A 24536-nucleotide genomic window follows, 5' to 3' on the forward strand; every position below is an offset into this window, starting at 1 on the left:
CTGGAGGGTGGCCAGATGTCTAGGACCCGAAAAGGGTGCTGCCTCAATGGCTCTGTGGCTCCTGCCTGTCCCACAAGCTGTCAGGTTCTGTGGTGCACACTCTCACCTGTGCAGACTAAGTTCCTAAGTACGCTGGAGTCCCGGAACCAAGATAGATCCTGAGGCAAAGGGCTCCCGGGCCACGTGGACTCCTGTCCTCTGGCCTGGAGGGTGGATGGATGTCTAGGTCCCGAAAAGGGCACTGCCTCAGAGGCTCTGTGGCTCCTGCCTATCCCAGAAGCTGTCAGCTTCTGTGGTGCACACTCTCACCTGTGCAGACTAAGTTCAGCAGAGTCCCAGAACCAAGATGGCTCCCGCTGATCCTGAGGCAAAGGGCTCCCGGGAGGGGCAGAGACCTGTCCTCTGGCTGGGAGGGTGGCCGGATCACCTGAAGTCTTAAGATCCCATGGCTGGTGTTGTGAGTAGCTGGCGGGTGTCAGCTGACTCTGTGCCCTAGCTACCCCGGTGCTGGTTGGACCGGAAGGGACTTGTGCCCCTACTCAGGCATGCTTCCCTAACTAATGCAGTCTCAGGTCCCGCACGATTGGATTGGAGCAGACGCTGTGTTCCACTCACCAGAAGTCTTAAGATCCCGTGGTGGGTGTTGTGGGTAGCTGGTGGGTGTCAGCTGACTCTGCACCCTAGCTACCCTGGTGCTGGTCGGACCAGAAGGGGCTTGTGCCCCTACTCAGGCCGGGTTTTCTGCTTCCCTAACTAATGCAGTCTCAGACCCGCGCGATTGGATTGGAGCAGACGCTGTGTTCCACTCACCAGAAGTCTTAAGATCCTGTGGCGGGTGTTGTGGGTAGCTGGAGGGTGTCAGCCGACTCTGCGCCCTAGCTACCCTGGTACTGGTCGGACCAGAAGGGCCCCATTCAACTCTTAATAATTCTATAAAACAAGACTAAGGTTATTTAGAAAGTTATTCAAATAAATTCTGGCTGGAGCATACAGTAAAGCCTTTTTATCAATTGCTTTTCTCATTTCTGTCACAGTTGTAAACTGTCTCTAAAATGATTGTCTCCCCTTTGGGTTTACCTGAACTACCCATGGTCACTTAGCCATGCACTGTCTCCTGATTTCAAAGCTCTGCAGTAGTAATTAGCTTTAAGGAACTTTTCTTCCCCCTTCACAATAATTTCTGTGGTGATTAGCTACCCATATGCTTATTGAGATGAGCATGATATGTCTAGGTAAGACCACCTGTGGGAGGGAGGTATTTCTGTATCTAAGACTGGCCAATGGGTACAGGGAAAAGCTACTGGGATCCAATGGCTGAAAGACTGAAGGCACAAAGGACTAATGTGGAGGTACATTTCCATCTTTTTTAAAATTATTAAACCCAAAAAGGTTTTAAATTTTTATTATTTTTATATCTTGTATTTTTTCCATTTATTTATTTACCCTACATCCTGATCAGAGCTTCCTCTCCCCCGTCCTTTCTCCCCCCGCCCCCTCTCTCAACTCTCCCTCTCCCTTTCTCCTCAGAGAAGCAGAGACCTCCTATGGATAGCAATCTACTTTAGCATACCAAGCTGTAGTAGGAATAGGCTCATCTTTTCCTATTGAGGCTAGACGAGGCTTAACTGAAGGTAGATTTCTGATAAGGTTTGCCTGTGAGCTCCTGGCTTGTGCTAGGAAAGATGGCTCCCTGTGGTGTCCAAAACCAACATGGTTGGAGGAGTTCACAGACTGAAAAGGTGATTCCAAAGGCACTTGTTCATTAAAGCTTCTTGGCTGCCTCAGGTGGAATTTGAGTGACTCCCAAGTTCTAAGAGAGTCCTTCACTTCTCTGAGACACAACTGGATTCAAAGCAGAGTAGCCTGCTGACTCTGATCCACCTTCCCCTTCTAGGAGGCAGCCCTCCCCTGCTATCCAGTCCGTATGGGGCAACTAACCCTTTTCTTTGGACTGGCAGCTACCCACTCTTGTGCGTGCCCTGGCTTGCCACCAAGAAAGAAGCTGCAACAGGATCCTTCTGTACACGTTTATTGGGAGAGCTTGATTGCAGAGGCGAAGAGACCCTGAGCCCCAGAAATAGTGCTGCTTATATAGGCCTAGGAGTGACGTGTCCATACCTGATTGGTTATGCTACCATTACCTCATTAATATGCCTCGGGACAGGCAGTGACTAGGCAAAAAACTCTTATGCACATGCGCACATTGGTTGTTTACCCATAATCATGGGCGGTGGCCAGTGGTAGCCAGCGCTATCTTGTAATGGCGTTTGCAGCTTCCCACATCCCACAACCACATCTTGAGCTGGTCCAGGTTGAAGCATCTCTAGAGAGTGAGCGGCAAAGTGAAGCACACTGCTTTTTGGCATGCCCTGAAATGACTAGCAGAAATGGAAATGAATGGATTCCCTTGGGTTTATGGGAAAATCTTGTGGCAATCTCTCTGCCGCCCTAGCATATGTTTCTGTTTCATAGTCATGGCTGATTTTCTAGGAAGTCTTATTATCTACTGGTCTACTCTGTGGTGCTCCCATGGCAATGATGGTTGTGCCAGCTGTAGCTTTCTTGAGCACACACCTGTCAGGCTGAGCTACATTCTGTGAGACGTGTTATACTCTCTGGATCTCATGCTGGGAAAACTGGTTTGAGCCACTTCTGTATGTGGTCTCCTAATCCACACATAGAGAGTCTGGTCGATTCTCCTCCTGCACCAAACAGCTTTCCTAATACTGACACCCAAGGGGACAAAACATCTCTAATGAACTCCAAGGTCTAAGAGAATCACTGACTCAACTTCTAAAGCAAGTTATGTGGGAAGGAAAGTTTCTGCCTGGCCTGTGCACATTTTGTTTATCTTGCAATGTCCATTCAGACCATGGACACATCCAAAGTCTGTCTCTTTTACAGTGATGACTTCCACACTCTGTCTATTAATGAGCTAGTGTCTCAGAAACTCATAGAAGTGCTCATACTGAATGCTAGTGCTCATCCTATATGTGTGTGTTCATCTCTGCATGCTAGTGCTCATCCCTGCATGCTAGTGCTCATCCTGCATGGGTGTGCTCATTCCTGCATGCCTGTGCTGATCCCTGCATGCCTGTGCTCATCCCTGGATGATAATGCTCATCCTGCATGCTAGTGCTCATTCCTACATGGGTGTGTTCATCCCTATATACAAGTGCTCATTCCTGCATGATAATGCTCATCTTGCATGCTGAGGTCTTTTACAGACGTCTCCACTGGTCCAGAGAGTTCTAGGGGAGCAGATGGATGGGGTGGCAGGGAAAAACCCTCTCCAACAATTTTCAGTGTTGTTAACATTGAAGGTGTCCCAAGGAGTGGAACAGTTTGTAAGAAAGAAGATGTCAGAGTTTAGCACCCCTAGGCTTGCTATAGAGCCATAGAGTTCTGAGATGCCCCTTAGGGCTTTGCTCCTTCACTAGAAGATGAATCTATAAGGACCAAGAGAGCAAGTGTCTGTTGAAGTTCCCACCAACTGACACTGGAGGATCTCAGTGCAGAGGTAGAGGCCATGGTGGCCTGGCTCTGTGAGGGAAGTCGTTTATGATCAGAAGGGGCCATAGCTCCTGGATCCTCTGGACCTGGAGCACAATCCTATTTGGTATGCGTGGCCTCTCAGCTTTGGGGAACTTGAATGACTGAGGCATGAGTTTAAGCCTTCTCCTCATGCATCAAGATGACAGGTGTTCCCAACCATCATTGCCCAGCAAATACCAATTTTTGCATAAGTTTTAGAAACAGATCATCTACAATATTTTGACATGTCTTATGCTTTTGGAAAATTTTAGTTTAAATAAATAAAGCTGTGTATAGATCATACAAATAAGATGGATAGAAAACCAATAATTAGAAAGACATGCTTGCACACAATCATTACTTGCAAGCACATTTCCTAACTGAACACCTTCCCGTCAGCCCCCAGCCTTTAGTTCCTTCCACTAGCTTCAATCATAGGAGTGAGAATTAAATTCTGATTTTTTACTGCTTCCTGTGGTACAAGCTTCTGGTGTTTTGTGCTCTTTGGTCACATGTCCTTGGCCCCATCTGGACCATGGCCCTTCCTGACCCTACATCTCCTTATCACTGTGGGAGACACAGAACAGACATATTGTGAAATTTGTTCTCTCAGTAGAATGTTCATAACATTTCTTCCAGAAAATAGTTTGGAACTCATATCCTTCCCTGTCTACCACTTTGTGAAGTTTTGAAATATAGCTCACTAAAGTGCTTACTTTACTAAACCCCACGTTAAGTGTCGAGGCAAAAAGCTTTACAGAAGATACCTGCAGACACCTGAGCTCTTTGGTGACTTGTGGATGTAGTGATTGATGGTGGGGGAGCATGTAAGGCCCACAGCATCTTCATCCTTTTTAGTGACCTTGAGGAACAAACTGAATTGGCTTCAGCAGCCAGTTCCAAGGGGGCTCTCTTTGAAAGAAAAAGGAATCAGACTAGCATATGCGTGCTCTGCCTTGTGACCACTGTTGGCTTTCCACGCCACTTCAGATCTACCTTTGAACTCACGTGGCCACACGATTCCTCCACAAAGCAGATTCTTTTTGAAGCTGGCCGAGGGTTGAGCTCAGAACTAGGAAGTCTTTATGGTTATCACTGTGTAAGGGACCCTTCCTTACACTTGAAGTCCTGTCCAGTTTGTTAAAGTCACGTAGGCATCTGGCAGTGTCTCAAGTTTTCTTTTGATGTGCTTATGTGTTAAGGGCAGGGCACTCACGGTTTGCAGTAAACTGAGTCAGAGGAGAGGTGATATAGCCTGTTTCTACACCTGCTGTCTGCTCAGGTGGCACCTAAGTGGATGCAGGGCTCGCCTAAATTGTTTTCCCTGACATTTGCATAAGGAACACCAACACCATCAGTTGAAACAGTTACCCCTAGAGACACAGAATGCACAAAGACTTTCCTTGCCATCCCAGAAGAAAGTGTGACTTTTCTCCTTCCAAATACCTTCACAAAGGGAAGCTTTACTTAAATATTATCAGATATATCCAGCTGTGGTGAATTAAATCCTACAATTACTTGAATAGAGACTTTATTTTTGATAAATTCATCACTGTAAGGACAGTTACAGAATGTTCTTTCTCTAAATTAAGCCACCCCCCCCCCAAATATTTAAAGAATACTGTCTCGCAGTAACATCTAACATCTAGGGTCTAAGTGGCATCTCAGAAAATGATAGAGCAAGCTGGGTATAGGGATAATTTTCCAGAGCTAAGTCACAGCAGACACTGTTTTCCCAGTGTCTAAAATGTGTTGTTGGTTGGAGCTGCCAGTGCAGCAGGGTGCTGCTTCCTCACGGATGGCTGCTTAGTCCCAGCCAGCTCAACAATGTGCCATGCTGAGCTTTCTTAGGTGAGGGATTGCCAATTTTGAGGCTGCTCTGAGCTTGCCTAGTAGAAGCCTGCTACTGGCTCTTGACCTCAGTTTTCCACCTAGGAAAGGGTGGTCATCACATGTCACCAGATGAGCCTTCTGCAGTATCTTGAGACCATTGCAGCTGTTGGCCCCTAAACGGTCTCACCATACTGGCAGCTGAGCTGAGCATCCTCTCTGCCCTGTAAGTCTATGGTTCTCCTTTGACGCTGCTGATATTAGCTTACAGAAATCAAATCTCTAAGGGCTTCTGATGTCTGAGAAAAATGTGTCCTACTCTGCTGGGTCATCAATAGGAAGGTGTTCACCTCCTTACCCTCCCATCACCCATGTACCCCAAGATTAATGGGCCAGCCATTTGCTGCCTGGAATCACTGCTTAGGAAAACAGGTGCTCTGGGACTAAGGCACCCCTGACCTTGAGGCTCCCACTCTTGAAAACTTGAGGGATCCCACTGTGCTCAGGTTTGCTGACCCAATTCCTCTCCTGCCCAAGGGTCTGTGGCGTGTGTGTTCCAGGAGGGGACAGCTGGCTCCTTGCAGACTAGACCTCTATCTTAGCTCCTTTATGCTCCAATATGGGATACCCTCTAGCTCCCAAGGGAAGACTTACGCCAGCTGGCCTAACTGGGCTAAGTCTATTGTCACTCTGGACTCTAATTCTAGAGCAAAGGTGGTGCTGGCTATTGGTGTTGGTATTGAGTGAGTGGGGTCATCTCCAGTGCACCCCGCTTCATCCTGTGCTGTTTCTATGGGGATGAGGGTAAGGACAAAGGGGTAAGGGATTCCCACTCAGGGAGAAGAAAGTTCCTTTGCATCAGGTCTGGGCATTTGGGAGCAGGGAGCCTGTTTCTTCCCATTACTCCCTTGGCACCAGGCTTGTGGCTGTCACTTTTATACTCAGGGACATTTTAGTAAAAAGAAAAAAACCACAGCACAATCTTCTACCCAGTTGGGCAGGAGAGAGCAGACCATAGAAAGGGAACAAAGGAGATCCAGGAGTGCTGTGTCTTGTGCTGAGTCTGAGGGGACAAATGAATTGTTGTGAAGCATACCAGAGGGCCTGAGGCACACTGCTGCTGCTGCCCCTGCATGGGTCAGGCTGGTGGGTTGGACACAGGGAGGACAAACTTGTCACAGGGAGGAGGAGGAGGAGGAGGAGGAGGAGGTTAGGAGCAACTTTCCTAGGATGGAAGGCTGGCCGGGCTGAGCATTCAAGTTTCTATGACTGAGCCAGGGAGAACAGGCTGAGAGGAAAGAGCCTGTACTGCACTCGCCACGCACTGCAGCTCACAACACCCACAGATCAAGTGGGACACCAGAGGTCTACACGTAGTCCCCAGGAACAGGTGGCAGCTATGATGCAGGTGACATTGCTCATGGGGTGGCTGTTTCACAGAACTAGCACCAGGATGATTTTAGTGTTGGGTTCTTGGCCACCTTGTTTTACTCTCTCCTTTACTCTCAGCCAAACTCAAGGTGACCCCAAAGGAGGCACTTCCTGCTATCACGAAATTCCCTTGCATTTTCATGAACAAACCGGAAACACTGCTCATGCCTAACGGTCTTAATAGTCTACCACTGTCTGATTCCATGCTGGGTTTTCCTCCTGTAGCTCTTGATAGTTTATTTCCACTCATCTTATTGGACAGTAGAAACATACCCAGTGCCCCTGAACCTCTATAATGTGCAGGAGGGTCATACATTTATTTAAGTAAGGCTTTTCCTATTTTAGGGTAGTAGGCCTGCCTGGAGCCACAAGATTTGCTGAAGGCACAGCCGAGAAACGTATTCTGTGATTTGGACAACACGCTGGCCAAATACTGTGAAACTAGTGTTGGAGTCGAGGGAAGGGAGCTCAGAGCTTACAGCTTCCGGCTTGAAACACTCGAGGATATTTTTGGAGCTTGGAGTCTAGCGTGAGGCAGACGCTGGGCATCTCTGCCATTCCTCGGCCCTTCTGCCCCTGCAGGTGCATGGCAGGTGATAGTAGGAAGGAGTGAACAGGTGTGCACTCTCAGCATGTAGCTATGTGGCTCTGGGGAAGCCATCAGCACAGCTAAGAGGATGCTGCAACAGCCACACTCAAGAGTCAGCTGTAAACCACGGTCTTCAGTTTCACAGATGAGTAAGAAACTAACCTTGTTTGTACAACTCTAAGAACACCAAAAAAAAAAAAAGAACCAAAATGGATGAAATGAAAAGGCTTCTGTGTGCAAGTCTCAAAACAGCTCATTGGGATTTAAGAAAGTAAATGTTCCCAGCAAAGCCAATACAATGGCAAAAAATTCAGCAACTGTGAGATTCCCCTATATCTGACAGCAGATGGCGCTGTGAGACAATGGACAGAGCAAAAGCCACCTCGCAGAAATCCTGGATGATGTGGTCTACCTGTTTGCCCTTTGTTCCTTTCCCCTAGACTCACCATCCTCCTTCACCTTTTGGCCCTGCAAGGCTCTAGGAGTTCTATTCAAATGTCATGGGATAGGAGCAGTCAAGAAGGTACCAAGGTGTCATGGGTCATAAGCGATGGGATTAAAAGCTACCTGTCAGAGGGAAGGCACTGGGATAATCTCAGTGGGTAAAGAGAGCATCATGGTTTGAATGTAGGTGTCCCTGAAGGTCAGGCTAAAGGCTTGTGCCCAGGGCGACAGCAATGGGGATGTTGAGAACTTTTGTCTTAGTTTTTAAAATTTAGCTTGTAAATGAAGTAGTTTTCTAATTATTTTTCCCTTGTTATTAAAAATAGATTATTTTCTCATACACTATGACCAGTTTATAGTTTCCCATCCCTTTTCTCCTTCCAGTTCCTCCCCACCTCCTCTTCCATTCAGATCCACTTCCTTCCTGTCTCTCATTAGAAAATAGCAGGCTTCTAAGAGATAATAAGAAAACACAACAACATAAAATGAAATATGATAAAAATCACCATGATGAAGTCGGACAAGACAAATGGACAGAAGTAAAGAAATGGGAGCAAGCACAGAACTCAGACTGCTCATGCAAACACACACACACACACACACACACACACACAGAGAGAGAGAGAGAGAGATATCCCATAAAAATGAGAAGTCCCATAAAAATACTTGAAAAAATATTAACTTGAAGTCAGCAATGGTGATAACCTCTGGGAATTCTTTTATTGTTCAGGATTGGTTTTAGCTGTCCTGGTTTTGTTTACTTGTTTGTTCTGATTTTGTTTTTTGTTTTGTTTTTATTTTCCATATGAAACTGAGAATTGTCCTTTCAGATCTTTGAAGAAGTATGTTGAAACTCTGATGGGAACTGCATTGAATCTGTTGATTGCTTTTGGTAAGATGGCCATTTTTACTATGTTAATCCTAGTGAACACGGGAGATATTTTCATCTTTAGATATCTCCTTCAATTTCTTTCTTCGAAGACTTGAAGTTTTTATCATAAAAGTCTCTCACTTGCTTGGTTAGAGTCACCCTAAGGTATTTTGTATTATTTGTGAATTTGTATTATTTGTGCACAGTTGTGATAGGCGTTGTTTTCCTGGTTTCTTTCTCAGACCATTTGCCGTTTGTATACAGGAGGGCTACCAACCTTTGTGCATTAATCTTGTTTCAAGTTACTTTGCTGAATGTGTTTATTAGCTGGAGAAGTTCTCCAGTAGGATTTTAGGGTCACTTATGTATATCAAATCATCTGAAAATAATGATACTTTGACTTCTTTCCAGTTTATATCTCCACGATCTCCTTCAGTTGTGCTATTGCTCTAGCTAAAGTTTCAAATACTACACTGAATAAGCATTCAGAGAGTGTGAAGCCTTGTCTTGTTCCTGATTTCAGTGGAAATTTGTTTTTTGAGTTTCTCCCCATTTAAGTTGATGTTGGCCATGGGCTTGCTGTAAACTGCCTTCGTTATATGCCTGAGACCTCCTAATCTCTCCAAGACTTTTATCATGAATAGCTGTTGGATTTTGTCAAAGACTTTTGTTTTTCCATCTAATGAGATGATCATGTGGGGTTTTTTTTCAGTTTGTTTATATAGTGGATTACACTTGTTGATTTTTGAGTATTGAACCATCTCTGCATCTCTAGGATGAAGCTGACTTGATCATGGTGGACAAACCTTGATGTATTCTTGAATGGAGTATTTTAAAATTTATGTTACTGGAAATTCATCTGTATTTCTTTACTGGCTCTTTATATGGTTTTTGGTATCAATGTAACTGTGGTCTCATAAAATGAAATGGGCAATGTTCCTTCTGCTTCTGGTTTGTGTGATAATTTGAGGAGTATTGGTATTAACTCTTCTTTGAACGTCTGGCAGAATTCAGTTCTAAAACCATCTGACCCTGGGTTTTTGTTCTGTTTTTTTTTTTTGTTGTTGTTTTTGTTTTGTTTTGTTTGGGATACATTTAATGACTGCTTTTTTTCCCCCCTAGGGACTATGCATCTGTTTAAATAGCTTGTCTGATCTTGATTTAACTTTGGCAAGTAGGACATATTTTTAAAATTATCTATTTCTTTTTACTTTCTATTTGGTAGAGTAGCTGTTTTTAAAGCATGCCCTTATGAGTCTCTGGGTTTCCTTGGTGTTATTATGCCCCCCTTTTCATTTCTGATTCTGCTATTTGGTTGAGAGTTTGTTGATTTCCTTGATTTTTTTTTCAAAGAACTAACTCTCTGCTTCATTGACTCTTTGCGTTCTCTTTGTTTTCATTTATTTATTTCAGCCCCAAGTTAGAATATTTCTTTCTGTCTATTCCCTTTGGGTATAATTATTTTGTTTTGTTATAGAGCTTTCAGATATGCTATTAGGTTGCTAGTATGAGCTCTCTCCATTTGCTTGTTGTTGTTTTTTAATGTAGATATTTAGTGCTATGAACTTGTCTCTTGGAGCCATCTTCACTGTGTCTCATATCATGTGTATTCATTTTCATTCAATTCAAGAAAGTCTTTAATTTATTTCTGACCTGACCTATTTTTCATTCAACGGAGAATTGTTTAGTTTCCATGAGTTTGTAAGGTTTCTGTTGTTGATATCCAGCTTTTCATATGTAGTGGTCTGATAAGATACAGGGAGTTATTTCTATTTTATTGTGTATGCTGAAACTTGCTTTATGGATGAATATGTGGTCTATTTTTGAGTAAGGTTCATAATGTGCAGAGAAGATGATATATTCTTTTGAGTTCCGGTGAAATGTTCTGTAAATATCTGTTAGATCCATTTGGTTTAGAACACCAATTAGCACCAGAATTTCTCTGTTTACTTTTTATCTGCATGATCTGACTACTGATGAGAGTCTGGTGTTTAAGTCTCCTATTATCAGTGTGTGAAGTTCAATATGTGATTTAAGTCGAAGCAGTGTTTCTTTTAGAAACTTTGATGCCCTTGTGTTTGGGGCATAGATGTTAAAAATTGCAATGTCATTCTGGTGGATTTTTCCTTTGAGTATGTGGTGTCCTTCCCTATCTCTTCCAACTAGTTTGGATTGAAGTCTATTTATGTTAGATATTAAAATGGCTCCATCAGCTTGCTTCTTAGGTTTGTTAATATTCTTTGATTTTGTTATTCTCTCCCCATCCTACCATCCCCCATGCCCTCCCATCCTCCTGCTGGTCCCTATACAGTTCACTCCTGTACCATCTAGTCCTCCTGATGGTTCCCACCCTCCCCTCCCCCATACCCTCCTGTCCTCTCACTCACACCATTCTCTCTCCTCCTGTAACCTCCTGCCTCCTTGATTATCCCTTCTCCCTCTTTTCCTCCTCTTCCTCTATAAATATTTCCCCCCTTTCTAGTTTTAGTAACTACACCCTCCCTGCTTTCATACAGTTGTAAAAATTAAACCTACAATCTTCATATGTGAGAAAACATGCTGTCTGTCTCTCAGAATCTTATTTCAGTTAATCTCTATCTATTTTCATATAAATGTCAGGATTTCTGTTTTCTTTAAGGCTGGATAAAGTTTTATTGTGTTTATGTACCACATTTTCTTTGTCTATTCATCTACTAATGCATAGCTAGGCTGCATTAGTAGATGAGCTCCTGTGCAGCTAACTCTTTGGTGGGCTGGCTTAGAGCCTTCAGGTATATGCTCAGGAGTGGTATGTTCAGATCAAATGGTAACTTTAGTTTTAGTTCTGTGATATCAATAGCGGCTGCACCCACTTTACAATTAGGTGATAGGACCTCCAAGAGCTAGGCCTAATGGGAAGATCAGTAGAGCAGACCCTTAAAGTGGGTGGTAGGACTCCTGCCCTTCCCCGAGTTTTTTTGTGCTTCAGACATAAGCTGAGCAGCTTGGTTGCACCATGTGACATGCATACACACACACACACACACACACACACACACACACACACACACACACACACACACAGTGCACACAGTGTTCTGTCTTACTAGAAGCCTAAAGCTATGTGGCCTATCAGTCATGGACCAAAGCCCCAGAACCATGAGCAACAATAAAACTTCCTCCCTATAATTTATCATGCCAAGTGTCAGTTACCATAATGCAAAGCTGACTAATGCAGAGTGGGAAGACAAGGAAGGATTAAAGATGGAGAATGAGTGTTAATAAACAAGCCAAGATAGTTATGGTGAACTAATGTTTCTACAGCTTATAAAGACACATATCACATGTAAAGATATCTTTAATGCAAGCCCAGAGGAGGAGGATATCTGAGCCAGACCAGCAAAATGCTATAGCATTTATTCGCCCGTGCTTTCTGGTGACTGGAACGTAATGAGAGAACTGAATGTATTTGAAAGAGCCTTGCTGATTCTGAATGAACATGAAATTGTCTGGAAGGATCTGGAGTCTATGTGAGCTTCTCTCAAGCCTTTCAGGCTTATGTGATTCTCTTAGCCTTCCTCCCACTCATCCATTAGCCTTAATGTGTAGGAGAGGCATTAGCACGGTCTGGCCTGCACTGCTCCTGTGGAAACACATGAGATGGAAGCTACTGCAGCCTCGGGCTGATGATAAGACTCAGCATCTGGTGTCCTCAAGCCTCTGACTCCAACACGTGTCATGTCTTTGCCCAGGCAGCTTGAGACTTGCCTTTGCCAATGTCTGGCTCCAAAGCAGTGAGGACCTCTATTCACACAGGAGGACCCTGGATCCACTTGCAGGTTCCTGCAAGACAGAAGGCAGGATGAGCATTGTCTTCAGTACTAATACCCCTGACATTTCAGGTGCCACTCAAGTCACTGTGGTATGAATTTAAATTCAAAGGTACCATTTGCCTTTAGCTGAGCAGAGCCTTCACTTCCAGCAGGGTGAACCCCAGGAGGCAGGCTCAGCCACTTTCAACTTGGCAGTATGCCCAGAACCTCTGCTCACCTTACCGGGTAGAGCGGTAGGGCCCCACCCAGGAGAGAATATTAGGGTGACAATGGTCATTTCAGGCAGGCCTTTTATGTGATATGTGACTCTGAATTAATTTTTTAAAAAAAGAAATTAGTACATTTATTTTATAGGCATCAACACGCCACAGCACACACATGGAGGTCAGAGGAAGAAAACCTGTAGGAGCTGGTTCTCTTCCTCTACCATGTGGATCCTAGGTGGGAATGGGGGTGTCAAATCTGGGTCCTCAGGGGTGACACCAAGTACTTTTACCTGTTAAGCCATGTTCCTGTCCCTACATTTTATTTTTAGAGGATAATCCAATGTATTTGTGTTGTAAGCCCTTATGTTTTGATATGTGCTGGAATTGTGGGATAAGTATAAGGATTAGCTAACCTAGCTCCTGACATATTTAGTTTCCTTGTGGGGAGGGCATTTTGCACACCAGTCTTTCAACAACTCCAAGAATAAAACACATTGCTGTGGTCACATTCTGGGGAGCAGCCCTTCCTGTCTGACTGAATCTTCACTTTCTATCCTGCATCCCCTGAGACGCATCCCCCTCACTTGCTGGGTAGCACCACTTGCTATCTGTGCCTAGAACCTCAAGCCTAACCTATGTCATACATGACCTATAAATACATCACCTGGGACTATACATGAAGAGGCAAAAAAAAAAAAAAAAAAACAAAAAAACAACCCAAATTTATACTGATTTTTTTCCATGCTGGCTATAACCTTATTTTTGTTCATTTTTATTTCTATTCCAGTGTATGCTTGTATGTCTCTATGGTTATGTGCATATGTGTGCATAGCTGCAGAGGCTGTAAAAAAGACTATGGTCTCTTGGAGCTGGAGTCACCGGCATTTGTGAGCAGCCTCTTGTCTATACTAGAAACTATGCTATTCTAGAAGAGCAGCAAGCATTCCTAACGGCTAAGCTGTCTCTCCAGCCCCTTTAGCCATTTTGTTTTAAAAAGCAAATTGAAAAATCTTTTTTTCTTTTTTACTTCCTCCAAATAACAACTTAGATAATATTGAAGTAAATGTTGAAATATTTGCATGTAGTTTCAAAACTGGGTTTGTACATATCTTTTACACCTGACAAAGGTGGGGGAGGGGTTCAGCACCAAATGCATAAAGGAAGAGTATGGCTATGTCAAGGTATGTTTCAAAGGAAGGTTTATTGTAAATCTGAGGGAGAGCACAGCAAGAGGTATGTGCAAGAGTCTAGAGCAGCGGCAAAGGAGTAGACTGGACATGGTCAGGAGAATGAACCAGGCTATGAAGGGGGTTTGGGAGAGGAAGACCAAGAGTCAGAGGGAACATGGCCAAAGTATCAGGGTTAGATAGAAGTAAGAAGGTGAGAAGGTGGGGGAAGGGAAGCTAATGAGCTGAAGAAGATCAGGGTAGGTGGTAGGGTGAGAAGAGCTGAGGAGAACAAGGCTACCTGCATAGACTCTGTAACAGTCACTTGTGAAGCTGAGAGCATTGAGGCCAGCATGTGCTTTGGTGCTAATAGGCACCCTAACCTTCACTGTAACCATTTGTCCTGGGGTTTCTTTGGGACTTGACATTTTGAGTGTTGTTGTTGTTGATGATGATAAGAGGTTAGGTAATCTCTTCTGTAACTGCGTCTTTGCTGAAATTAAGCCACTGTTGGAATTGTCAGGACTCAGGAAGGCTTGAATCGTGGTCAAAGGTCAGGTAGGAAGAGAGGAGGGCAGACCTGGGTCATCTGTTCTGCTCACTGCCCAGGTTCTGTGGGACCGCTTGGGAATAGCTAAGTACAGGCAGTTTTGGAGCAGTCTGGAAGTGCTGGATCAAGCCAGGGGAACAGGCTGATTGGAAATTCATCAAAAACATCTGAAGCAGTTTACATCTGCTTTCAGCACATCCAGGACTCACTGGTTTGATTCAGAGCAGTTTTCAGTCTTCAGTTGATTGGAAATCTGCTGGGACAGGTAGGGACTAGGGACAAAATGTAAAGTTAAAGAGCTTAGGGGAAAATCTTTATTTTGGGTGTGCACACGAAACTTCCAGACTTTTGCTTTTGGTAGTTGGGGGTGTGAAAGTGACAGGTTCCAAGAAATTTTCTCTCTGCAAAGTCTGGTATTTAGACAAAAGCCAGCACTCCCTCAGGCACTTGAGAAGCTAGTTCCCACTTGCTAGAAGGATTCATTCTCCTTATCACTGGCAAAAGGGACACACAGTCCTTCTGCTGGGTTTCAGATCCCAGCAGACCTGGCTTCCAGGTTTCCCAACATCCCTCAATCCCTACCTGGCATATCCTATCCTCTACCTTGAACTTTCCATCCCAAGAACTGGGCTGCCCTTTCTCCAGAGGCTCTTCCCTATATAATCTATACACCCCTCCCTCATACACACACCTCTTTATATGCACACTCTCCTCTCTTTCTCTACCCCCCCCCCCCGCCCCCGTCTCCCTTCTCATGGTAACTTCCCTGGCTTCATTCCTTGGGACCAGTGAACTTGCCCAGAGTGCCTTTTTTAACAACCTTGCCTTTGCATACTTTAATCTGCCACGAATTGACTCATTTCACCTGCAGAGAAAGAGCACTTCCAGGACTCCATTCATTCTCCATTAACACATACCTGTAGCGTCTATAACATCAAGGTCCATGCTAGTCTCCAGCCTCCCTCAGCCTCTACTCACTGGTTATTGCTGTACACATCAAAGCTTCCCACCCAACTCACTGGCTCCCTTTTTTCCAGGTACCCATTTCCCTGTAGCCCTAGAGATTATTTCTCCTGTCACTTCTCCATGGTGATGCCCACCATACAGACAGTTTCTTCTATCTGTTGGGGGAAAGAGGCAGTCTCCTGGAAGGATTTCCCCTCCCCCACCGGATTTACTTGGTTAGTGTTAAGAATCAGTCCCTCAGCAGGGTAGCCTGAGATGAAATGATTATCTGTCTCCTGGCCAGCCTCTAAAAGGCCTCCCATCAGGTAATTAATTGTAATAAACTGAGGGAGATCACTCAGAGGCCAGATGAAAATCCTGCCAAGCTCCGTACCCTGCAGAGCCTCTCCTTTGGTACATAGATCTAGATCTGAATTCTCCAGAGGCCATGCTTGCCCTCTTACTTCCTGTTCCAGCTAGCTTCCACTATTAGAAAGAAAAAAAAAAGCTTAAAAGGCTGGATGACAGTCCTCACACTCCCCAGAGAGATTGGCTGGATGTGGCATTTAAGGTGTCTAATGGAAGAGAGAAGCAGGGAAAGATGTAAAGGACTTCCCGTGAGAGACAGAAGTACCAGCTCCTGGCTGCAGCCCATGGTGTCCTCTGAAGAGAAGATGGGGCACAAATGAACCCCACTTGGGGCTTGCTTTAAAGTGGCAAAGCTGGCCACTGGGTGAAAAACCTGCCCTTCCCTTTGCTTACCTCCAGGACCCTGCCCAAACTATGGAAGAGCAGGACACTGGAGAGTTGACTGCACCTCTTTGCTTCACTAAGGTAGGTCTGTGCTCTAAGTTTCTCCTCCACAGGAAAGACTCTTGGATCTTCTGTGCCTGCTGTCCGAGGACTGACACTGCCCTGGGACTTTCACCTCTAACAAAACCATCAAGGTTATCACAGAGGAGTCTAGGATAATTGTTCAGGTAATGGGCAAGCCTCTACCATTCCTAATAGATTTGGGAGATATTTAGCCTTTACTTCCCACTTACTCTGAAGAAAGTTATCCTTTTTAGATCTCTGTGGTGGGTGGGTGTGGGCAGTGATGGTTACCCATCAGTCCAAGACTACAGGTCCTCTCCTCTGTTCCCTCTAGGGTCATCTGACAGCTAACTCCTTACATTATTGGGCAGAGATATCATGGTTAAGTTACACTTTTCCTTTTCAACCAACTCCGTCTGGAATTTCTCCCTCTTTTAGCCTCTGAAGAGCCCCCTTATTTACTGGCTAACATTTATGCTTCACTCTACCCCCTATCAGACTCCCTCATTGACCCACTCCTATAGGACACTTCCTCTTCTAAAGTGGCCTCACATCCTCCTCCTATTAAGATCCTACTCTTGGACCCTATCTCCTACACCAGTCACTCTCAATATCATATTTTCCAAAAACCTAGACAGGGCTTAAAACCTATCACATAGTACTTTCTTGATAAAGGTAGTCTCACATGCACTCCTGTACCCTACAATGCTTCTATCTTACCTGTACTAAAAAAAAATGACAGTTCATACTGCCTAGTTTAGGACCTCAGAATTATTAACACAGGTGCCATTCCAATTCACCCAGTTGTCCCTAGCACTATATTCTACTCTCTCAGATTCCCTCCTCTACCTCTTACTTTACTGACCTAAACCGTAAGGACAGTTTCTTCACCATTCCTTTACACTCAAATTCATATGATCTTTTTGTTCTTATCTGGGTGGATCCTTATACTGGTACAGCATCCCAGCTTACTGTGACATTCTTCCCCAAGAGGGTCTCACAGGATTTCAGCCAGGCTCTGTCCACTGACCTCCTCTCTCTAGCTCTGCCCACAGCCACTTAATCCAATATGTAGACGACCTTCTACTATGTCATCACTCACTCTTACTGTCACAACCATATACTGCTTCGCTTCTTACTGTCTAGGAAACAAAGAATACACCGTGTCTTCCCTTCTAAAGCTCAACTTTCTATCTATTCTTTAGATCAAGAAGCTGGGCTTTCTGCTACCCATGAATAGTTGTAAATGCACTCTTGATTGCAGACAGTACCTGTGGACCCTCCTGCCTCTAGCCATCATTGAGAAGACTCTCTCCTTCCCTCACCTGGTGAGGTACCTTACAATCTGGATTCCTAATACTGCTCTTCTGGCTCTGCCCCTATAAGAAGCATCTAGAGTTTCCCTGACTGAGCCTTTAAATCCTAGTAAGCCTGTAATGCCTACTTTCCTTCGCCTCTGAGATGCAGTCCCACAGATGAGTCCCCTGCCCTCACTTTCCCAGACCTTGACCAACCCTTTATACTACTGAAAAATGGTAAATGGCTGTAGGGATTTGGGGACAAATGAGAGGACACACACATTTGCTCTTGTTACCTACCTTTTCAAATATCCAGACACACAGTTAGATGAAGAGGTTGCTTACAAGCACTAGCAACAGACTCCCTACTGGCCTGGGAAGCTTTTAAGCTCTCTTTTGGTTGCTTTCTTTCATCATCCTAAAGAAAACCTGATATTTCATCTGGTCCCTGACCTTTACCTAACCCTGTTACTCACTCACCTTCCCAAGGCCACTGTCCTCATCATTCCTGCCCAGAGTCACTTGAAACCCTTACCTACACAAACTCACAACCTCCTATTTCCCTTCTGACATGTCATGACTATACTTGGTTTATAGATATGTGCTTATCTCTCTGCTCCACAGGCTCCTGCCAAGACAGAGATTCCATCCTCTCCTCTGATCTGGCTGGAGAATTTTCTCCTTTACCCTCAAGCACTACTGTGCCCTTCTCCCAGTCTTGAGTTGGCTAAACAAGTCTCTGACTGGAGCCAAGCACCTGGCCTCACTACATTTACATCTTCCTGCCAGAGACTAGAGCGACTGCCCACCCATTGAGATGCTGTTGAGATTATTTTGCAATAAAATCCAGCAGAGACAAAGCAACAGAACCCAGCCAGAACAAAGGATGGGCCTTTGGGATTTCCCCCATATATTTAGAATTTAAAAAAATAAATAAACATTAAACCTTGATCAGAAACCTTTCTCTTGGGTTCATTCCTTTCTCGTCTGTCCCATTCCATCCCCAGCTCTCCTTTCAGGTAAATCCAGTTCTCCCTGGCCTGGCCGCTAGATGGCTACAGGTGAAAAGGTCAGCTTAGGAACTTTGGGAAGGTCATGGAACACTTGCCCCTCCGGAAGGGAGAGGCTAATTAACATTTCTCAGACCACAGAGAGAAACCACATTCCTCAGGACTGACCATTGCCCACCTTCAGACAAGGGAAGTCCTTGTCACCTCATTCCCTAAAGACCAATCAGTTTAAAGGGGGTTGGTAGTGCTCTATTCTGCCCCTAGAAACCACATAAAAACTCACTGAACAGGTGCTGGTGGTCGCTGCCTCTCCTTTGGGTCTGGGACAACCCCAGTGCACTGGAATAATACATTCTTCTTGCTTTTTGCATCAATCTTGGCTCCACATGGTTCACTCGTGGGTGGGTGGGCAGTAAGCTAAGGTTCCCCAGAGTTTTACACAGGTGGCTACACACTACTTCTCAGAACGCAGAGCTCATGGCCTACTAATCATATAACCTTGGGAAATGCTTTTGCTGACAGCACTGCCAAAGAGGCAAGTCAACATTCCTATCATCCTTTCTCTATTCTCCTCTTGGTTCCTCCAAACTTACTCCCTATGTACTCTGAGTCCCAATGATAGGCCCTCTATGTTATGGGAAGAGTCATGGGTTTCTAAGGGTGACTCCTTCTACAGTACAGAGACTGTCTTCCTGACCCTCAAGCAAAGACCTATTTACACATCTTTTCACACTGGGGCTCAAGCTCTCTACTCACTCCTCCAATTCTTATTTCACCATCCTTTTTGCCCTCCTTAAGGCTACCATCCAGGCATGTTCTACCTGAGTCCAAACCTCCCAACAGGGAGCCATGAGTGTGTGTGTATACTGTTGCTGTCTTCAAATAGACCAGAAGAGGGCATCAGATCCCATTACAGATGGTTGTGGGCCACAGTGGGTTGCTGGAGATTGAACTCAGGACCTGTCGAAGAGTAGTTGGTACTCTTAACTACTGAGCCATCTCTCCAGCCCCATCGGGAGTTACTCTTCTGAGGGAGGACTGGTAGATCTCTCTCTCTCTCTCTCTCTCTCTCTCTCTCTCTCTCTCTCTTTCTCTCTCTCTCTCTCTGACACACACACACACCCTAATAAAAAGCACAGATACATCTTTTTATCATGGTAGACATTTCTCAGGATGGATAGAAACGTCTCCTACTCCATCAGAGACTGCAGCAGCGATTTGTTCCCACCTCATGAGTGATATTGTACTCAGGTTTGTACTTCCTATATCTACATATTCAGATAACGGCCTGGCATTTATTCCTAAAGTCACTCAGTTAGTCTTGAGGGTCTTAGGGGTACAGTGGCACATTCACATTTCCTACTGACCTCAGTCCTTGGGGAAAGTAGGAAGGGATAATGGAGTTATTAAGATTCACTGATCAAAACTGTCTTCCAAAGTCCTTTTCCTTGGACTCAACCTTTGCCTGTTGCCCTCACTTGAATTTAGGCCACACCCCTCTTTCCTCAGCGCCTTTGAGTTAATGTGCATCCCTTCCGTCTGGGAAATTGACCTCATGTAGAAGCAGCCCCACTGTGTGACTATCTACTTACTTACTCTCACTCTGAGACACCATCTCTGGGAACACATTGATCTTGTGCTCCTCATGCCCACAACTGATCCTATACCCAAACCATACCATCAGGAGACTGGTTTTATTTGAAAGTTTTTCTCCCACAGGCTTTCAACTCACACTGGATGGGTCCACATCTGGTCATCTTTATCACACCAATGGCAGCTGAACTTCAAGGAATTAAACCTGGATCCACCTATCATGGCTCAAAAGGGCTCCTGACCTCTTATCTGATAAGTATAGCTGCCAAGTCTATGTACCCACTAAAGCTTAGGCTTTCCTACTACCCACCTGTTCCTGAGAATTGCCTTCTCTGTCACCCTCCTGCCCTGAGCTCACTTTGTTTTTCCAACCTCCCAAACAGCAGGACCATGACAATCCTTGAAGTTCCAGATATACCATTCATAGTACTACACTTCTTCATTCTGCCTTCTGGCTGCTCTCTGGCTGCCACTCAGAGATTTAACTGTGCTGGCTTAAATATGTTTGCCCCATGGAGCGGCGCTATTTGGAGGTGTGACCTTGTTGGACTAGGTGTGTCACTGTGGGTGTGGGCTTTAAGACCATCATCCTAGTTTCCTGGAAGTCATCTCCTGTTTGCCTTCAGAACAAGATGTAGGACTCGAAGCTCCTTCTGCACCATGCCTGGTGGGCACTGCCATACTCCCACCTTGATGATAATGGACTGAACCTCTGAACCTGTAAGCCAGTCCCAATTAAATGTTGTCCTTTATAAGAGTTATCTTGGTCATGGTGTCTGTTCATAGTAGTAAAACTCTAACTAAGGCACTAACTTTCTATACCCAAGCAGTAAGGAACAGCCCACCTTCAATTTATGTGACAATTCCAGGTACCTTTGTCTTCTCCAGTACCCGGCCTGGCCTGCACTGACTCTTCATCCTGGGATAGGTGCCTATATTGAAGTTGTAAGTACCAGCACTCTAACCAGGGTGGAACACACAACTTCAACAATTGTGTTGTGGACCATAACAAGTATGGTCATCTTTATCATCTGGGGGCCCTTAGAGAGTAGGTCCAAGGGGTTGTGGGGTAGATGTAAATCTATATGACCAGGGCTAGCCCATCTGGCAAAAAATGAGTGGTAATTTTTTTTTAGATCCCTTGAGGAAACACCCACCGTCTTTTTAGGTAATATAGTGGGGGTTTATTCAACAATCTGAAATCACCCTACAAGTTCAAGGTGCAGGAGACCTTTCTTAACTCAGCCCTTTGGAAGACTATTCTAAATGAACCTCTGAGTCTCCTCCACATCTATGGCAGTAACAGTGGGTCATAGCAGTGAAGCAGTAACAGTAACATAACTTCATCCTTCCTTCATGCTCCTTTGCAGCAATCCTGAGAGGCAGCTATGCCTCTTATCCACTTAACCCTAAACTCTACATTCTGTAACCTCAAAACATGCCCCTCCATCACCTCTTCTCAGCATTTCCTCTAGGCTCTGCCCAACAGTTGCCTAGCAACAGCCAGGTACAAGCCTGGCTTATATATAAGAACTATTCGCTCGCTCTCTCTCTCTCTCTCTCTCTCTCTCTCTCTCTCTCTTTCTCTCTCCTATATTCCTGGACAGCTTTCCCTCCTCTTTCTCTCTCCTCTTTCTGTCCTTCTCTGTCTCCCTCCCTTCTCTGCCTCTATCCCCTCCTGTAGGTCCCAAATAAACTCTCTTTTATACTAAGCTTGTCATAAGGCTGATTTCTCAGAGGGAACACTTCGGCATGGGCTTGTCCAGGTGCTCCCTTCCACCCCACCACCTCTGGTGCGATACCTCCGGTGCCTCTCTGGTGATACCAGGTGACTCCCTGTTCAATAACCACTCAGTCCTTCTCTTTGTTCTCACATATTAACAGCTCAATTTCAAGAACCTTCTTCTGGTACCAAGTCAAGTCGTTCCAATTCCCAGTCTTCACGGACTTTTCTAATCCATTCATGGTCCCTATTTGCCAACTCTATTACTTCCCCCAACTAATCCAATACACAGAGGAGAGTTCTCTACTTCCCTCCAAGTCTCACGCAGGGTCTGATGGGCTGTAGCCCTTCCAATCAGGATTGGAATTAGTCTAGCAGTCTCAGTGGCTGCTATGGGTTTGGCCACAAGCAGCTGGGATTCTAGTCTGTCTCTATCTCAGCAAGTATTCGCCCAGCTAGGAGACACTATCCAGGAACCAACTTCTGCTCTGCAATTACTCCAAAACCATCTCAGTTCCCTAGCCTTGGTGGTCCTAAAAAGGTGGAAAGGCCCTCCACTTACCAGCAGCTGAAGGGGAGTTACCTGCCTCTTCCTCAACAAAGAATACTGTTTTGTGTTAAGACCAACCTGGCCAGGTGGAAGAAAAGAGTAAAGACTTACAGGAGCTAGAAAAATCTCTTTGTCACCCAGAAGCTAACTCTTTTGTAGAACTCTTATTTTTGACTCTCTTGGGGCCCTGGCTCTTAAATCTCCTTGGCTCACTGATTTCCATATTCATCATATTAATGATTGCTCCTTGACCCTTCAAGTTCTTTCAGGAAATAATTAGCAAAATTATCTGATGGTTGGTAATCTTCTGATAAAATTTCCCTCCCTGGCCACCTACCATCAGCTATCAGCCTGAGCCACTAAGGGTTCCAAAGTGGTCTATAGTTCATTAGCCTCAGATAATCCTGCAGAACTTGGGCAGTGAGTGAAAAACCATGTTTCTGGTCATTGCCCGACTCCCTCTCTTCCTGGCCTTATGACTGACTGGTATTCCAACCTTCCTGGTTCCTAACTAACGAAGTCCTGATTTTAGCTGAGAAGCGGTTAGAGGAGAGATTATATCTTTAGTCACCCTGTGTCAACAACCAAAAATGCTGGAAGGTCAGGTTCCAGGAACTTCCAAGTTCTGCCAGTTAGACAAAGGCTGACATTCCCTGTGGGACTTGAGATGCTAGCTCCCACTTGCTAGAAGGAGCTAATCTCTTCATCTCTGGCAAAAGGGACGGATACAGGGCGCTCCCATTAACACACAACTGTGGTGCCTATAAGTATATCAAGGTCCATGCTAGCCTCCAGGTTCTCTCAGCTCAGACTCAGGAATATACAGTTCATTGCCACTGGACCCAGCCCACCACCTCTCTTTCTCCCAGGTACATAGTCCCTGAGGAACACCCTCCCCTCCCCCAACCCCTATTCCCCCACTGCTTCTCACTATTTTACTGAGAGACAGTTTTTGAATAAACTTTTCACTTTTTCGCCCTTTCTTCACCACACCCTTCCTCTTCAGGAAGTAGTTGCCAAACTAAGGGAAAGAGAGAGAGAGAGAGAGAGAGAGAGAGAGAGAGAGAGAGAGAGAGAGAGAGAGAGAACCCATCTTCATGGCTACTGATTGACAGGAGTACTTACCTACAGGAGTCTATTTGACCTGTAGGTGGATCCAAGTCTGAACTCCCTGAAGCTTACATGAATTTAAAGTTTTAGACAAGTTAGCATAGCCATTGTTTGTAATCTGCACTGAAACCCCCATTTGGTTTGTTTGTAAACAGCTTAAGTCATAGGAAGAGCTATAGTTTGGGGGTTTAAATCATGAACACTCCTCTGTCTACAGGGCTGGATATGTAGACTGGACAGAGATGTTTTCAGCATGATGAGAAATTCTTTGAAGTCTATACAACCAAAGGGAATTTAACAATTGGAACCGATGACTATGATAATAGTAGACAGTACTTTACCAGAGCTAGATTAGTAGCTTATCAGACCTCCATTGATTCATGTTAAAATTATGAACTTTTGAAGTCTTAATATAATAACAACAGCATAACCAGAGTGAAAGAAATCTGAAACACTTTTCATTTTTCACATAAAAAAATTAAATCATTTTCTTTTTTCTTTCTTTTCTTTTTTTTTTTTTTTTTTTTTTTTTTTTTGGTTTTTCGAGACAGGGTTTCTCTGTGTAGCCCTGGCTGTCCTGAAACTCACTTTGTAGACCAGGCTGGCCTCGAACTCAGAAATCCACTTGCCTCTGCCTCCCGAGTGCTGGGATTAAAGGCGTGCGCCACCACGCCCGGCTTAAATCATTTTCTTAGACCCTTGCACTTAGCATTTACATATCTTAAATCACTTCCATGGACCCTCACAACTCTTAAGTTTTCACTTAATACACAGACTTTTACAACTTGCATCTACATATCTTAAATTAATTACTTAGACCCTTACAACTTTCATAAACAACAAACCTTTTCCTCCAATTATTTACCATGGCACACAGCTGGTTGTTTACCCAGAGCAGTCATTGCAATACAAGTTCCTTTAAATAAAGGAATAATAAAATTTTATGTTGAACCCTGCTGTGTGAGTTTATCTCTTTCAGAGTGATGTCTTCCAGCACTGTAAACTGACTGTGTCTGATTTTTACATAGGACATGGGTTGACCTTGTAGCTGCAACCTT

General features: G+C 44.6%; 1 protein-coding gene and 1 long non-coding RNA gene across 3 annotated transcripts in view; one reads left to right on the plus strand and one right to left on the minus strand.

Annotated features, from left to right (window-relative positions):
• The window catches only part of LOC147001211 (uncharacterized), a 41226-nt gene extending 23775 nt beyond the window's left edge, over window positions 1–17451 (plus strand). The window contains exons 3-5 of the long non-coding RNA XR_015045205.1: window positions 8659–8720; window positions 16147–16358; window positions 17400–17451. This is a non-coding gene — a long non-coding RNA (uncharacterized LOC147001211). The remainder of the gene's footprint in view (window positions 1–8658; window positions 8721–16146; window positions 16359–17399) is intronic.
• Window positions 12036–24536, minus strand: part of Tpo (thyroid peroxidase) — a 40710-nt gene continuing 28209 nt past the window's right edge. The window contains exons 10-11 of one of the 2 annotated variants that reach the window (XR_015045203.1): window positions 14185–14705; window positions 12036–12521 (exon numbers count right to left, since the gene is read on the minus strand). Coding sequence is in view for 1 of the 2 variants with exons in the window: in XM_021179498.2 (XP_021035157.2) it covers window positions 12483–12521 (39 nt within the window). In the remaining variant the exon portion in view is untranslated. The remainder of the gene's footprint in view (window positions 12522–14184; window positions 14706–24536) is intronic. The other variant, XM_021179498.2, reaches the window with a different exon arrangement.

Source organism: Mus caroli, unplaced genomic scaffold, assembly GCF_978045245.1.
Source record: "Mus caroli unplaced genomic scaffold, Mus_caroli_1 scaffold_14, whole genome shotgun sequence".
Taxonomy (NCBI): domain Eukaryota; kingdom Metazoa; phylum Chordata; class Mammalia; order Rodentia; family Muridae; genus Mus; species Mus caroli.